Source organism: Cinclus cinclus, chromosome 4 (genome assembly GCF_963662255.1).
Source record: "Cinclus cinclus chromosome 4, bCinCin1.1, whole genome shotgun sequence".
Lineage (NCBI taxonomy): Eukaryota > Metazoa > Chordata > Aves > Passeriformes > Cinclidae > Cinclus > Cinclus cinclus.
Genome location: NC_085049.1, coordinates 30,166,068 through 30,180,726, shown reverse-complemented (window position 1 = coordinate 30,180,726; position 14,659 = coordinate 30,166,068). Strand labels below are relative to the sequence as shown.

Sequence of the window (14,659 nt, the reverse complement as noted above, 5' to 3'; positions counted from 1 at the left end):
GTGGCAAATAATACGCCAGGATTTTTTTACCACAGAATAAATAATACACATACAGAGCTGAACAGAATAATGGATCTTGCTAATACAGTGAAATAAATACCTGCTGCACAGTGAAAGAGTAATTTCACAGCTATGCTCAACGATTTCTCAGTTTACCTTCAGAAAATGAATATGATTTGTGAACTTCACCATCATTACCACAACAAAATTAGGTTATACATAGATGGCAGTAAATCTACGTTAGTTTTATAGTTTTATATAATTTATATAATTTTAATATAATTTAATAATTGCTCAGTCCATGAAAACAGCACCTTTGTAAAGATATAGAGTGTATTAGGTTGAAGTTACTTCCAGATCTCAAACTGCTGGCATGCTCAATCCAAGAAGATCAGCAAGAGTCAACACCACGAGTGCTTTAAAAGCCCCACAACCAAAGATCTGAGAAGTTCAAGCACATCAAGGCATCTCACTTCCCTAACCAGCATGTATGGCCTGGATTGTGCAAAATCACTAACCAGCTTTAGAATCTCTGCTGCTCTGAATATTTTCCTCTACAGGAAAGAAAATGCATCTAAAAGCCTGATAGCCCTGCTGAAATAATAATCACCTGCACAAATTTATACAAACTCAACTTGTAAATCAGAACTGCTCCAATGGCTCCTGATTAAAAACACCTCTTGACACATCTCAGCCCCCAGCAGATTCGTTTGCAGGGAGGTTTTAAGGAGTGTCATAAGGGTTCTGATCTTTCCTCCAGCTGTTTCTGAGGTGATTTTTGAGGTCTCCTGCCCAGCTTGCCAGCATCTAACACAGTGCTAAAAGGTCAGAGTAAATCTCAAGACCTTACTGGCTCTGTACAGCTCCCAGAGCTCTCCAGTCATACCACACCTCCTTGGAACATCACACAGGCTTTCAGGCCAAACACTTCCCCTGGACTGGAATCCAGGCATCAGCATTAAGGAAAATGGTAAAGCAGCAGAGACAAGGACTAACTTCACCATCTTTTAAAGAGGAAATGAACATATGAAGTCACATAAAAATAAAAAAATACATTAAATAAATGCTCTCTAGTTACAACAGTTTCTAGATCCTTTCTCTAGCTGTGTCTGCTGCACTTTTTTCATAAATAAATGTGAAGACCGAAGTTGCTGAGTGCAGAATGTTTTCTTGTGAAACATTTGTACATGTCCACACTGGCACAGAGGTGCTGAGCTCCATGGACAATGGACAGCTTTCAGAGACATTCTGATACTCCTGGACAGGGCTACTGAGGGTGCTTTTTCATGTAAAACAGGAGATAGGCTGTTTCTCTCCTGTGGAGGCAAACAGAAAGCAAATCACAAGGTATGTCTGAAGATCTAGGATGAAGGTAACATCCCAGAATTGCTCCTGCTCAGCTTTCTGAGATTTAGGTCAACTAAGCTGGTCCTCTCCACTGCTCCCAAGATTCCCTGGCAGTGCTATAGTGCTATATATTATCTCCCTCCTGCGACCTCATTTTCTCATGATGCATCAAAACAAAACGCCTGGAGAAATGCTGAGTGACACATCTCCTGCATCTCCACTACACCCCAGGCAATATACAGTCCAAACCATTCATCTTCCCTCTCTTTGCTACCCTCATTCCAAAGTCCAGAGCAGCATTAGGAGAAATCAGGGGCATATTTGCATACCAGTTGAGGTTGGAACGTCCATAGGTGCATTTAACATCATCCCATGACACCTAGAGAAGAAAAACAAGAGGAGACTGGTAAAAAACTCTTAAGACACAGAGACATTCTGATACCATCCCAGGAGTTCTCATAAGAGTAGTATAAGTGGCACTTAAAAGGAGCTAAACACCTTTCAATGAATTGGTTTATTTATTTTACTCTTTGAGGAAAAACAGTTCTGAATGTAGGATCATCCTACATTGAGTAGGATATTCAGCAAATTTCTGCTTCTGCAAATCAAAAAACAGAACCTGAGGCCTTTTTTGGTACAGAAGTGAGAGTCACTCTGCCTTCAGCCCAGAGCATCCTGTAGCAGAGGGGGACAAAGCTCTGCAGCCTCAGTTTCCTTTCCTGGTTCTCTTTAGTCAGCAGCCAGTCAGACTGGATGAGACCTGGAGGAGTGTCCAAGAAAGCACAAAAGAAACGTGGCTCAATCTGCTCACCTGGCAAACCTCAGAATCATTGAAGCAATACCATTTACACTCTGTGAGGCTCCGAATGTAGGCACAGTAATGGCCACAACTAGTTGATCCTGAATGAGCAACCACAGCAAAAAGCTCATACTGCCACGTAGCCTGCAAAGAGACACAAAGAGCAACTTCCAGTGCAGCAATTCTCATCTCCCACAGACTGTAGAGAAGCAGCAGCCAGGGCAGCAAAGATGTGTATTTTGTAAGGAAAAAAAGATCAGGTTGGCTTTGAGTATCCTACTGGCAGCCTTCCTGAGACCAGAGGATTGTGAAAAAGGCAGCAGGACAGCAAAGAAGCACCAAAGAGGTTCACCACAGCCAACACTGCAGTGGTGACTTATGCTGTTGCCACACTTCCCCTTGTTATTTCCCAGAAAGAGTAACAGATCCACAGTGGGACAGATCCATTTCAGCTACCTGGCAAAGCTGTTGTGGCCAACAGTACTAAACTCTGTAGCCAACAATACCAACAGTGCTGCATGGGAAATACCAGGAATAGAGTTCCCCTATCTTGGACAGGTGAGATCTGCAAAGCCTGGCTTTTGTCCTTAAGGCAGGAAGCTCCAGTTATGGTGCCTTTGGTGATTTAATCTGAGCACAGAATGTTGAATAATGACTGAATCAGTTAATCTATGGGATGTGAGACAGCACTGGGCACAGGTAAAGTTTCAGACAAAAATTTTTAAGACAAGCACTGAGACAAGTATTGGTGTGATCTCTTAAATTTTCATGAGAATGGAGCAGAGAGGAGAAGAAAACCTGCCCTTTTTGAACAGCTGTATCTCACCTTTTCACTGTCATCTGCTTGCCACTGATTTTCTGTCAAGACTTCCCTGAAATCAAGTTCTTGTGGGAATGGCAGGGAGTGACTCAGCTTGTGCATGTGAGAGGATCTTTCAAAGCAGAAGCGCTTTAGGTGCAAGGTCAGAGTCTGTGGCAGATGCACAAGCTTCATGCTCTGTAAAGCAATAAATAATGCAATTAAAAACTGGGGAACAAACCCTGGGGAGGTGGGGTGGAAACAACCACTGCCACCCAGTGAACAGCCAGTGCTCCAGTGAATATTTGCCAGTTCCACAGGACAGCAAATGCCAAACCTTTGTACCCCATCTGCACACAAGGCACATCCACATAACTGAGCTGTGATAGCCAAGTTTCTCAGCTTCAGTGTCATCAGCACCCAGCTTTGGGTGTCTCAAGAGCTGCTTCACTCCTCATGAGCTTTCCCAGCCCTAGGCTGGTTGCACTAGGAAGGTGAGGAGAGGCAAATCAACTTCCTTGTGACAAGGGACCTCCTTCCCAACAGAAGGAAAGATGCCTGTGGTTTGTATCTCACTGATGGTGCTGTGCTGACAAATCTGAGTTGTTGCTCTTTTAAACTGATATGGTTGAGTCCTTTCCCCACCCTCTCCAGTCCTCAAGGGAGTTCTGGGTATGAGACATGGGAAAAGAATTCTCCAATTACCTGCAGAAAAGGTGTTTTCCTTCCACACTGCTGACAGAAACACATGTTTTGGCCAGTCAGCTCCTCTGGAAGGAAGAAGTATTGCAGACACTCCTCCTAAGAAAACAGAGACTTCTTTCAACTAAATTTTTTCAGGCCGCATTTTTATTTCTACATTATTTCAGAGGGTCCAAGCAAACAGCAAAGTTACAGAAGGCATGTTTTATTCAAGAGACAAAAGACTGCCTAGCAGCCTGAAACAAAAGGTACCTTATTTCTCCTAGCTGCTGCTGTGATTGCAATAGTTGGGGGAAAAAAAGAGCACACATATTCCACAGAGGAGGTATTGATGTAGAAATGTCCTTTATACCTACTTCAAAGCCACAGAGGTTTTCAAAGCAGTTCCTTTATGCTGAAACAGTATAAAGTGGTCAGAGATTCAACAAGGTTCAGTGGTCCACTGGCATTTGAAAAATCCACTATGAACAGAGGGGAATCATCTCCTGAGGAAATAGTGCTGCTGCTACACTTACCAGAGTCTTCAGCCTGTGAGAATTGGCATCCAACACTGGGAGTGGAAGGGTTAACATGGTGCTGTTGATCTTTTTTTGAAAAGAGCATTTCTGACAGGCCAGATGCTCCTGTATGCAAATCATGTACAAATCACTCAGTTCTTCAACCTGGAGGGGTGAAAAAAAGAGGCCAAAACAAGGTTTATGAAGAAGGCAGCTGAGCTGTTTCTCTGTGGGTGGAAAAGCCTGTGTGGCCACACATTTCAAGCAAGGTTATTGCTTTAAGATTGGAACCAAGATGTGACAATAACTTATGTGGACAGGGTACTTCTCACAATTTAAAGGAGAACAACTCCTTCCCCTCATTCCCTGACAGAGGGGAAAAACACAGCCTATAAGATCACAGAGTTAAATATCTGCTTTGACACAGAATTCTTCTGTTTTGCTTGAAACTACAACAGGAACCTGTCTTCTGTATTAATAAAACTGTGACAGTCAGTCAAGGAAGAGTCACTTTTCTCTTCCCAGTCCCATGGGAGGAGCTGTTACATATGTCATGTACTAGCAGTGGCTGATTATAATGAAATGCACGTGGATGACTTCTATGATTGGAAAAGCTGTGTCAAGATACACCAATAAATGCCTGCAGAAATTTGGGGGAAAATATAAATTAAATATAACTAAATACAATGCTGCAAAAAAGATCAATCGTTTAGTTATTAATCAGCTCTCCCATTAGAATGGCGACTGGCATACCCTGAAAGCAGGGTGAGCAAAACTTAACTGTGATTCAAAGTGTCAAAGCTTATGAAACAAAGATTCTCTGTCTCATTTGAAGGATGCAATGAAAGAGGAGATAATTTTTAAAATTTATCTTAGAACAATTGCCAGTGAATGGGGTCATTCAAGGAGCAGAGGAAGCTGCATATCATAAGGGGCAAAGGTTCATTTCAGTCACCATCCTTACCAGCTCTGGCTTTTTCATCTGCTTCTTTAACAAATTCCAGAGAGTCAGAAAGAGCTGAGCAGCATCATACTGCACAAACACTACACAAACAGAAAACACAACCTCAATCAGTATCATGAACAGCATGGAGCACAGATTTCCCACAAATGGCAAAGGGAGATTTATTGTCCCTCCTCAGAACCAGTCTCCACCTTCCAACACCTTCCAATCTGGCCTTGAACACTTGCAGGGATGCAGCATCCACAACTTCTCTGGGCATCAGTGTCTCCCCACTCCCACAGTAAAAAATTTCTTCCCAATGTTTAATCTAAACCAACTCTCTGTTTCAAGCCTTAACCCCTTCTCCTATCACTTCTATGTCACATGTCCTACCATTCCCTTGTAAGCAGTCCCCTTTGATTCCTCCTTAAAGACAATGCAGGGAAGATTCTATTCTCTTTTTCACCTTTATTACTCCACAAACCTGTTTCCCCCATCCCCTCATGCCCCATGAAGGTGAAACTACTCCTGAGAGCTGAGATTAAAATGACAGGAAGGCCCATCCATATGTCTCACACAACAGACAGTATAAACCCCTTGATCCCTATCTCTCTTCAACTGCAAGAGAGATGGTTGACTGCAAAGCCACTCAGAGTCAGGAGAAAAATTATGCAAACACGGATACCGAGTTTATCTTGTGTTCCTCTTTCACAAAGGTCAGGGCACCTCCCCTTTCAGTGATCTCCTGTTTGGGCTTTCATATGACAAAGATAAGGGCATTTGGTTATACCCTGTGTATTTGTACATATAGATAGACTCTCAGCATCCCATTGTCACTGGTCAGTCATGCATTAAAAACCTCTCTTTTAGAACTTTTACCAATTGGAAGATTCAGCCTGCAAATTATTCTCTGTGCCCTTGTAAGATGAGGCAGGAGGGGGATCTGTGTGAACTCATTCTCCTTTCCACGCTATCCCTTTCTTCTAATAAGTAACAGCAGCTATTTCACTGTCATGATGCCAGTACAGCAAGACAAATCAAACAATGAACTGTCCTCTCTGCCCTGCCAGTATCCATAGCTGAATCTTCTAGCAGTCTGATAGTTTCTCTTCCCTCCCTTTGGATATCAGCAAATATATCCACCAGTGTATTTTTCTCCTCTCTTCACAAGTCAGACACAGCATTGCACTCAGCTACAAAGAGCACTGTGTCATTCTGCACCTAACTCCTGGCATTCCTGAATTCCTGAAGGAGATGTTGGAGCCTGTGCTGCTTGAAAGTGCTGGGTTAAATGCAGACAGAGGTGGGCACGAGGCTGAGCTGCTTACATTTCATTCTGTGCTCTGAAAGACAGTAAGCCAGGTCTGTGGGATGAACAGCTTTGCGCTTGTCACACTGCATCTTCTCCAACAGCAGGAGCATTTGGTATGGGACATTATTCCTCCTCTGTGTAGGAGATGATGGCACTGTGATCCTTAAAGGGCAAGAAGCAATACCAATGGTAATTAAGAGGCACAATGGAGAAATATGCAGACATCACACCTGAAGGAGAACAGGTCAGTAGCAGAGACAGCAGCTCAAGAGGAACCAGAATAGTTACATTTTCAGCAAAAGAAGGAATAAGGGAAAGCAGTCACTTGCACTAGCTCATCCCACAATGCAGCCTGACAGTTCTCAAGTAAAAGGCCAAAATTTTAAGCTGGCTTGTCCCTGAATAAGAGACAAGCCAAGAAGGACCTTAAGTGCTTTCTGGCCTCTAGAAAAACCTTTAGTTACAGACAATTTCAGACCTTTATTGTCTCCCACACTTTGCCTCCCCATTCTCAACATGCCCTCAAAATTTCATGGGTACATGAATCATAACACTTGTATTTCAACTGTATGCCAACAAAAACTCTTAATTCTCCCTAAATTTACTGCAGCCCACAGGTTTTTCTTTCTTCAAATAAGCATGATAACATGCAGGCTACATTATTTAGCTTTTCCCATTTATGACACTTATAATTTCGGCATGTCTGTAATATGTCTTTTCCTCTGCTCAATAGTGAGCATGTAAGAAAGGACTGAATAGGAATGATCCACTCTTGTAATAAATTAGCTGAGACTCCATTTTCTTCATGTGGGAAAAGCCAATTCTTTATTCACACAACTTATTTTATATAGTTTTTACAGACCTCATGTGCAACTCTAATTGGTTAGTAGTTTTCTTGCCAATTACTCCATTGGTTAGTAAAAAGTATTTTACTTGTCTATCAAATTTCTCTATTCTTGGTTAGTTTACATATTTTGTTCACTGATTCTCATGAGACAGATTTCTTGTTCATTGCAGGTGCAAATGGTTCTCTCACCGGAATAGCTTGTTGTGTCTAGTGTTTTCATGCTTAAGATTGTTTCCACATGGGAACTTGCAAGTTATTTAGCTGCACACAGAAGAAGTGACAAGCTAGCTATTAATTTAGCAGAGAGCAAAGCCTGATTTTATGAGGCCTTTCTTTTATAATTTATCTACCTGAGTGCAACAATCCACATGATTAAATCTGCAGTGAAGTGAATAAACTAAAAATAAATAAATAAATCAAGCCAGTTATCAGTGTGGTCGGTAGGGAGACAGAAGCCCAAATCCTCCTCAAAGCACACAGGGATAACAGTCAAGCCAAACAAAATAATGCTAAGTATTTATGATCTGCAACCACACTCTTCTCTATCAGGGGCTAGCCAGGGCAGTCAGAGATTAGGGTATATTTCTATTTACATGCTTCAAGTGACAAAACTAATAGTTGGTATGCCTACACGTGACACATCCTTTATTATAACAGCCTGTGAGTAAACCTGGAATAAAATTATATCCTGTTAGGGAAAAGAGAGATGCAAAACTCAGTTCAGGAAATGAATCTGAGATGATTAACAAGTCTGAACACTGCAACTTCTGTCTTTGCAGGGCCTGCCAGTGTATAACAGACATGACAAGGCAGAGACCTTGCTGAGGGACCAAAAAAGCATCCCAATAGCACCTCGGTGATCCAAGCCTTCAAATACATATCCCATATCAAAAAAAGGAGTGGAGACAACAGGGCAACACTGGAAATATCTCAGGTAGTTCAAGCAGGTACCTTCGGAGTATCCTTGTGAAACGTATATTCATGAGGAACACTTGGAGCAGAGAGTTCAGACAGCAGGTCTGTCCAAGGTTGTACAGTCCAACAGCTTCTGTAGGGGAGAAAAAGAGGAAGTGAGGGCTGGGGATAGGTACAGGAAAAGAAAGTAAAAATTATCTGAAAGTGGCAAACTCTTCTCGCACGTATTCAGTCATTCACTGATTAGCCCAGCATCTTGGTCAGACCTGAAAAAGTGTTCAGTCTATTCTTCTGTTGCTCAAGCAGATAACATTTGGTTTTGTTTGGAAACTGACTGAAAAACTCCAAGTAGACCTGGGTAATGATGCTCAGATTTCTCCCGGTTGCTCTGTTTTCAGTCCTCTCATAACACACCTGAACATAAAATAGAACAAGAGGAGGAAAAGACTACCAGTATGAGAGGAATAACCAGGGTCTAGTCCATGGTTTAGCAAATCCAGCAATGCTGTCTGTGTTTGGAAAGAGACAGAGCCACCAACTAGGCCTTTTTGGCTGCAGTGGCCAATTTGAGGACACAAATAGGGAAAAAGCTCTGAGATCTTAATGAATTCCATTCTAAAAAAACCCACAAAATGGTTATTTAGCAAGGAAAAATGAGAATAATCTGTATATTCCTCAGTGAAGAGGTAAGGAATAGGAGAAAATTAAGCCTATGGACAGAGAACGGAACAGCGGGCATGAGAAACAGAAAATATGATAGTGAAGAATAGGCAAAATGCTATTACCATTTTTTAAGTCTGCCACACCAAAGACTGATGTCAACTTCTGGTTTTTGGCCTTCACCTCTTCAATTTCCTCTTCATTATTTTGTACTTCCATTTCTGCCTCCATGGTCTCGCTTAGTGCCACCTCTGGTTCCTTGCTTCCTTCTTGACGTCCACTTCTTTGTCCCATCAAGAATATTGTTCAAGGACAGAAGGACTGCAGAGACGTTTTCATTATGAAAAAGGTGAAATTAAAAAAAAATATATATATTGAATGATTTGGGTTGGAAAGGAACCTTAAAGATCATCTAGGTTCAAACCGCTGCCACAGGCAGGGATGTCTAGGAACCCACTAGGTCAGGTTTCTCAGGGCCCCATCAAGTCCAGCCTGGAATATCAATAAAATCAGTAAGATTACTGCAACAGCATGTGGGATATTTGAATTAACGTGAGTGTTGAGGTGTGCAGGCTGCTGCTGAGGGAACAGAAATGGTGTCTGATGACAGTTCTCATCCTGTCTTCCTCTTGTGGCTAAACAAATAAAAAAATGACCCTTCAGTTCCACAGAAATAGCTCCATCTAGCCAAGGAACTCCACAAAACCCTGTATGGAAAGATATGGTAAATAAGATGATTAAAATTGCACAAAAGCAGGTGTTGCAAAACTCCACTGTTTAGAAAAAGCAATCTTTTATTAAAAAAAAGCCCAGGAATTGAAAAGGTCAAGTTTCACCTTCTCTTCTGACCAGATAAGCACAGTTGGTTTCAGTACTGGACTCCCTGCACTGGTTTTAAGCACTTGAGTCACAGCACTTCTGTGATACTTTGGACTCTCATTATGAAAGACACTAAAGCACCAACAGTTTATTTTTCTGTTCCTTCAAGTGATCACAAGCAAAGTAACTGTTCATGCAAGAGAACCATTATAATGCTGAGATTTTTAAGGGAGTATTCAACAGACCATTACCCTGGCAGTCTTCTGTGACTCAGCTACTAAAACAAAATAAAAGTACACAAACAAAACAATCTGATAAAAGTTCAAATGCAACTAGCTAAAAGGAAACTTTCTAAATGCCCACTGCCAACATGGAGATAGAATTAGAAAAAAAGCAGATAGTCACAGCAAAGGGGGTGTGGAGACCTCCCAAAAAGCTCAGAAATTATTAATCTACAAATATTAAACAGCGTGTAAAATTTACCTAAGGCCGAGCACTTAAAGAATTAAGAAAAGCTACTAAGAAAGGGTAATAAGCAAAATCCTGGTTCTGCTTTTCATTAAAAAAAATAAAAATCTTTGCTTTAAAAGTGTGGGTTTGGGTTAACTATGCCTAATAGTGTCAAATATCACAGTTACTGAAGATTCAGGCAGAGAAGCTAGAAATTAAATGGATTTTTTTCCTGATTATTACCTTTAAGCTTAAGTATCCTTATTTTCAACTGTACTTTTGATTGTTTACTTTTGAAGATTACTTTTGATCTCTAAGTGTCACACACTAAGATTCACCAAATATTGTCAAATTTGTTGAGAAGTTTTTTGGGGTGGAAAAAGAAAACTCTGAAAGACAGATGCAAGAACATTACTTTTTATACACAAACCTAGTGTTTAGAACAGCTACACAGGAAAAGATAAATTTCATCCAATTTCTCCCTTGCCAAAATAAAGCCTGAACACAGACTGCCTGTTCTCCTGGAGATGATTTAACAACACATTCAGGTTTCTGAAAGCTGGAGTGACAGCCTGTCTCAGGCTGGTGGGTTTAGCTGCTGTAGAATCAGCCAGAAGGTAAGGGATGCTCCCAGGCAGTGGGGATATCGAAAGAGACAGAAAGGAGAGGGGCAGGCAGCACAAAGGTAGTTAACAACAGTTAGAGATGTACTGGGGATAAAACAAACCTGCAAGACACAGGTTTTGCTGGGAAAGAGAGGACTAAGAGCGGGATTAAAGAGCAAGCACAGGACTGAATGGCTTTGGGTGACTTGAGGAAACAGTAGAAAGATCTCAGGACAGGAAGGTGCAGGGGGATACAAGAGGATTTGTGTCTCTGGTTCCATGGAACTCTCTCCCAGTCACCACTATCAGGAACCCTGTTGTGGGAGCAAGGACACGAGTAGAACTTCCCAGCCCTTGGAACCACCTCATTTTGGCTATCAGAAATACAGCCTTCCTAAGACTTGCACTTGACCTCCTTTTACCTGCACAAGGATATAAAACAACCGGTGAGTGAGTCAAAGAAATGAGCAACAGGCTCTCCTCCTGCTCCCCATTTCTCCTCTCTCACTGGAGGAGCAGCGTTGCTTCTCGGTTTTCTTTGCAGGTCAGGGGTAGGACTTGGTACCTCAGCACGTGTGGCTTGGTCAAGCCAAGCAACTGCACCAGCACTGGGCAGAGGACAGGGACCAGTGATGTCCTCCTCATACCCTCCATCCCATAATAATCTACCCTCACACTCCTCTCCCTCAGCCAGCCCAGCATCCTCCCTTTCTCCCTGGCCTGCAGCAGTCTCCACCTGCCCTCCCAAGACACCGACTTCTAGTGACAAACCCTGAATTGTCCCTTCACTCTCCGTACCCCTGTGCTCAAGGAGGGTTCCTGCTCCTTTTCCTTCATGGGAATCTTGGGGTGCAGATGATGCTGAGGCAGGTCACGGGCTGCAGGTGGGGAGGCCAGGTTGGATGGGGCTCTGAGCAATCTATTCCAGTGGAAGGTGTCCCTGTCCTCAGCACGGGGGGTGGAACTAGATGGTCTTCAAGCTCCCTTCCAACCCTGGCTATTCTATGTTTTTATGGTTCCCCTGAGGTGCTCCACGAAGGGCTCCAGCACAAGGGAAGGAAGCACCCAAGAGCGCATCAGCTCCACATTTCTCTGGAATGCGACTAAAAGGACACGTCCCATTTAGCTGCCAAACTACTCCCCGTTATTATTTCTCTATTTCCTTCCTTCCTGACACCCTGCCCCTCTATGAGAGATCTGATAATCTCACAAACCAGCAAAACGGCTTCTTACCATTTCCAACAGGACCAGCAGCGCTTGGAGCTGGATGTCACGCTGCCAAGGGGCAGCGGGGGCTGGCACAGCGTGTGTGCCCGGAGAGGAGAGCCGCTCCTCCAGGACAGGGGAGCCGGGAGAGCAGCGAGAGCCGCTCATCCAGGGCAGCAGGAGAACAGCGGGAGCCGGGAGAGCAGCGGGCGGAGCGGGGAAGAGCGGGGCGGAGCGGCCCCGCAGGTTTCATTTCTCGCTCGGCGGGCAGCAGGCACAGAAAGTGAAACCAGGAGCCGCCTTCGCGCCGCCACATCCCGGCAGGGAGGGGACTGGGAGAAAGAGCCGGGAGAGTTTTACTGCCGGTTCTTTGTCCCATCGCTTCTCGTGTGCCTTCTGGGGGAAGCGTGATGAGGCTGAAGTGACCACGCTCAGCTCGTGTGCCAGCACAGGTGAGGACAGCAGGCGCTGCCAGCCCTGTGCCAGGTACCTCTGTGCAGCGCCCGCCCGGCTGTGCTGAGCCCTGGGAAGGACACAGCACACGGGAGGCTTTCGGAGGGGCTGTCTGGAGCCCATCAGAGCTCCAGAAAAGCCCTCTGAAAGAGATCCCAGTTTGCAACTGGCAGCTCTTCTTGTGGAGAGATCCCAGTTGCGAGCCCTGTGGACAGGTAATGGGGAACCTGCTCGCACTGCCTGGCTCTGTCGGAGCCAGCACGTCTCCTCAGTTTTTAGCGGTCCCAGGTCTTCAGTCGAGGTAGCAGGGACAGGGAACACTGTCACGGTGGGGGTGTGCATATCTGTAGGGACTTCTTAGAAAAGGGCACGAATGACTCAGCGTCTTGGCTGTGGCAGAGGCTCTCAGCAATAGTTTAAATTTAAATAATTTAAATTAAATTAAAGTAGTTTAAATGTTCCCGAGAGGAATGACGGATTTGTCTTTACAAATAAGCTGTGGGGCTGCTGGTAGATAAGACTAGCACTGAGAGATAAAATAAACAATGGGATGGATTCCACTGATTGGGGAATGAAAAAAAATATATTTGCCTTTACAAACAAGCTGTAGTTTTGCTGAAATTGGGTATTGAAAGATGAAAGAAGCAATGGGGAAAAACTATGAATTCTATAAGAATTAAAAATTAAAAGGGAGGGTTATACATTAGAGGGGAATCTTAGGTATTAGGCGTTCCGGGAATTCCGTACCTCTCAAGTACCTCAGCCCACGTGGAAAGAGAGAGGGAAATGCGGCCGGGAAATTAGGATAAAAAGGGAGGAGTCTGCATCCTTCAAAAATTGGAGAATGCCCCATTGCCTCTCCCTTTATTCGAATAAAGCAAAAAGGACTCCTCTGTCTGGTTTTTGGACATAAACCTCTGGTGCTTGTGGATTAACTTTCCTGACATTCCCTTCCTATTACTGGCTTGTGTGACAACTGCCAATAGAAGAAAGAGAGAAGAACATCTAAGCCATAAAATGCCTGGAGAGAATGAAACCGCCTGAGCAAAGTGCAAAAGGACACCAGAGGTTAAACAGGAACTAGATATGCCAGGTGAAGCAGGCGTGCAGCTGAAACAGCTTTTGGTAATGACTCCTTGGTGAGCCTGGGCACTCAGGAGGAGTGTTACGTCTTAAGAATAGTTTAAGCTTTCCCTGCAGAACTCAGACATGCCACATCACTTCCACAGCAGGTAGCAGGCAGAAGTCAGCCCAGAAAATGGGCTCAGATGAAGGGGTGGCTCAAAGTGAAATGTGCAGGATCTGGGTGTCCAAACACACTGCCTGAGGAGTGTCATGGTGTAGTGTCCCTTGGACAAGAGCTGCTAGCTCCTGATAATTGCCACGGCACTTCTGATGTCCAAACAGCTCCAAAAATGCATTGACTGCTTCAAGAGCAGGGCTCCTGGTTACTCAGTGTCCTTGTAAACAAAATAAATCATAACGTTGATGGTCAGGATGAGATCTAAAAAGCATTCAGAAAGTTAAGGAACCCACATCCGGTGTCATGGTCCATCAGCCGAGGTGAATGTCTCAGTACTTCGCAGAGAAAATTTCACAGTTTAGTAAGGGAGGCATGACAGGGATTTATCCCACCTCCCAGGATTTGCCTCATATCAGCCTCTTCCTTTATCTGGGAAGCCCAGTCTGAAGCCTCAGCTGTGCACATCCTTCTGCATCTGGGAGGCCCCTCCGTGCATCACTGGATGAGCACCCAGGGGTTGTTCAAGCCACAAGCACCAGCAGTGCAGGCTCTTGCAGCACCTGCGTGGTTCCAGCGATGGTCCAGCATTTGAGCAGCGTACACTGCTGGAGCAGTTTGGTTTTCTTGGTTTAGGAACATGGTTTCTTCGTTTAGGACCATAGTTTCTCCTGTACACCTCTGTAGGAAAGACTGGGATCAAACCCCATCAGCTTCCCCCATTCCCATGTATTCTGGAAATATCCCGTCTGGGTTTCCCTGATGCCACGCCACACCCAACCCCAGTAACTTCACTGCACTGCCTGCTGCAATCCTGATTGATTCTATTTCTCTTCATCTTAGCCATGTGAAAAGCAGCAAGGCTTGCTCGGCTTGTTGAGTGAGACTCAGAGTAGAATTTAGGGAAATTCCTACATAAATCAATGTGCAGGGCAGTCCCAGGTGTGGTCAGTGAGGATGAGGAGGATGAAGGCTGTCCCAGGTGTGGTCAGTGAGGATGAGGAGGATGAAGGCAGTTCCAGGTGTGGTCAGTGAGGATGAGGAGGATGAAGGCTGTTCCAGGTG

At 44.1% G+C, this 14,659-nt stretch overlaps 1 protein-coding gene across 1 annotated transcript; it reads right to left on the bottom strand.

Moving 5' to 3' along the window:
* Positions 1 to 892: 892 nt before the first annotated feature.
* On the bottom strand, positions 893 to 9,115 carry USP18 (ubiquitin specific peptidase 18). Its single transcript, XM_062491011.1, has 10 exons — positions 8,947 to 9,115; positions 8,198 to 8,294; positions 6,416 to 6,561; positions 5,109 to 5,188; positions 4,163 to 4,309; positions 3,651 to 3,746; positions 2,973 to 3,143; positions 2,159 to 2,290; positions 1,677 to 1,726; positions 893 to 1,316 (listed from the first exon to the last, which is right to left on the bottom strand). The coding sequence occupies exons 1-10, from the start codon at positions 9,113 to 9,115 to the stop codon at positions 1,268 to 1,270; spliced, it is 1,137 nt and encodes a 378-aa protein (XP_062346995.1). The 3' UTR covers positions 893 to 1,267.
* Between the last annotated feature and the right edge of the window lie 5,544 nt (positions 9,116 to 14,659).

Coding starts and splice junctions, on each gene's coding strand:
- USP18 (XM_062491011.1), bottom strand. CDS start 9,115: ATGGGACAAAGAAGTGGACGTCAAGAAGGAAGCAAGGAACCAGAGGTG. Junction 4,310..5,108: donor AGATGAAAAAGCCAGAGCTG/GTAAGGATGGTG, acceptor TCACCCCTCCAG/GTTGAAGAACTGAGTGATTT. Junction 1,727..2,158: donor ATGATTCTGAGGTTTGCCAG/GTGAGCAGATTG, acceptor TTTCTTCTCTAG/GTGTCATGGGATGATGTTAA.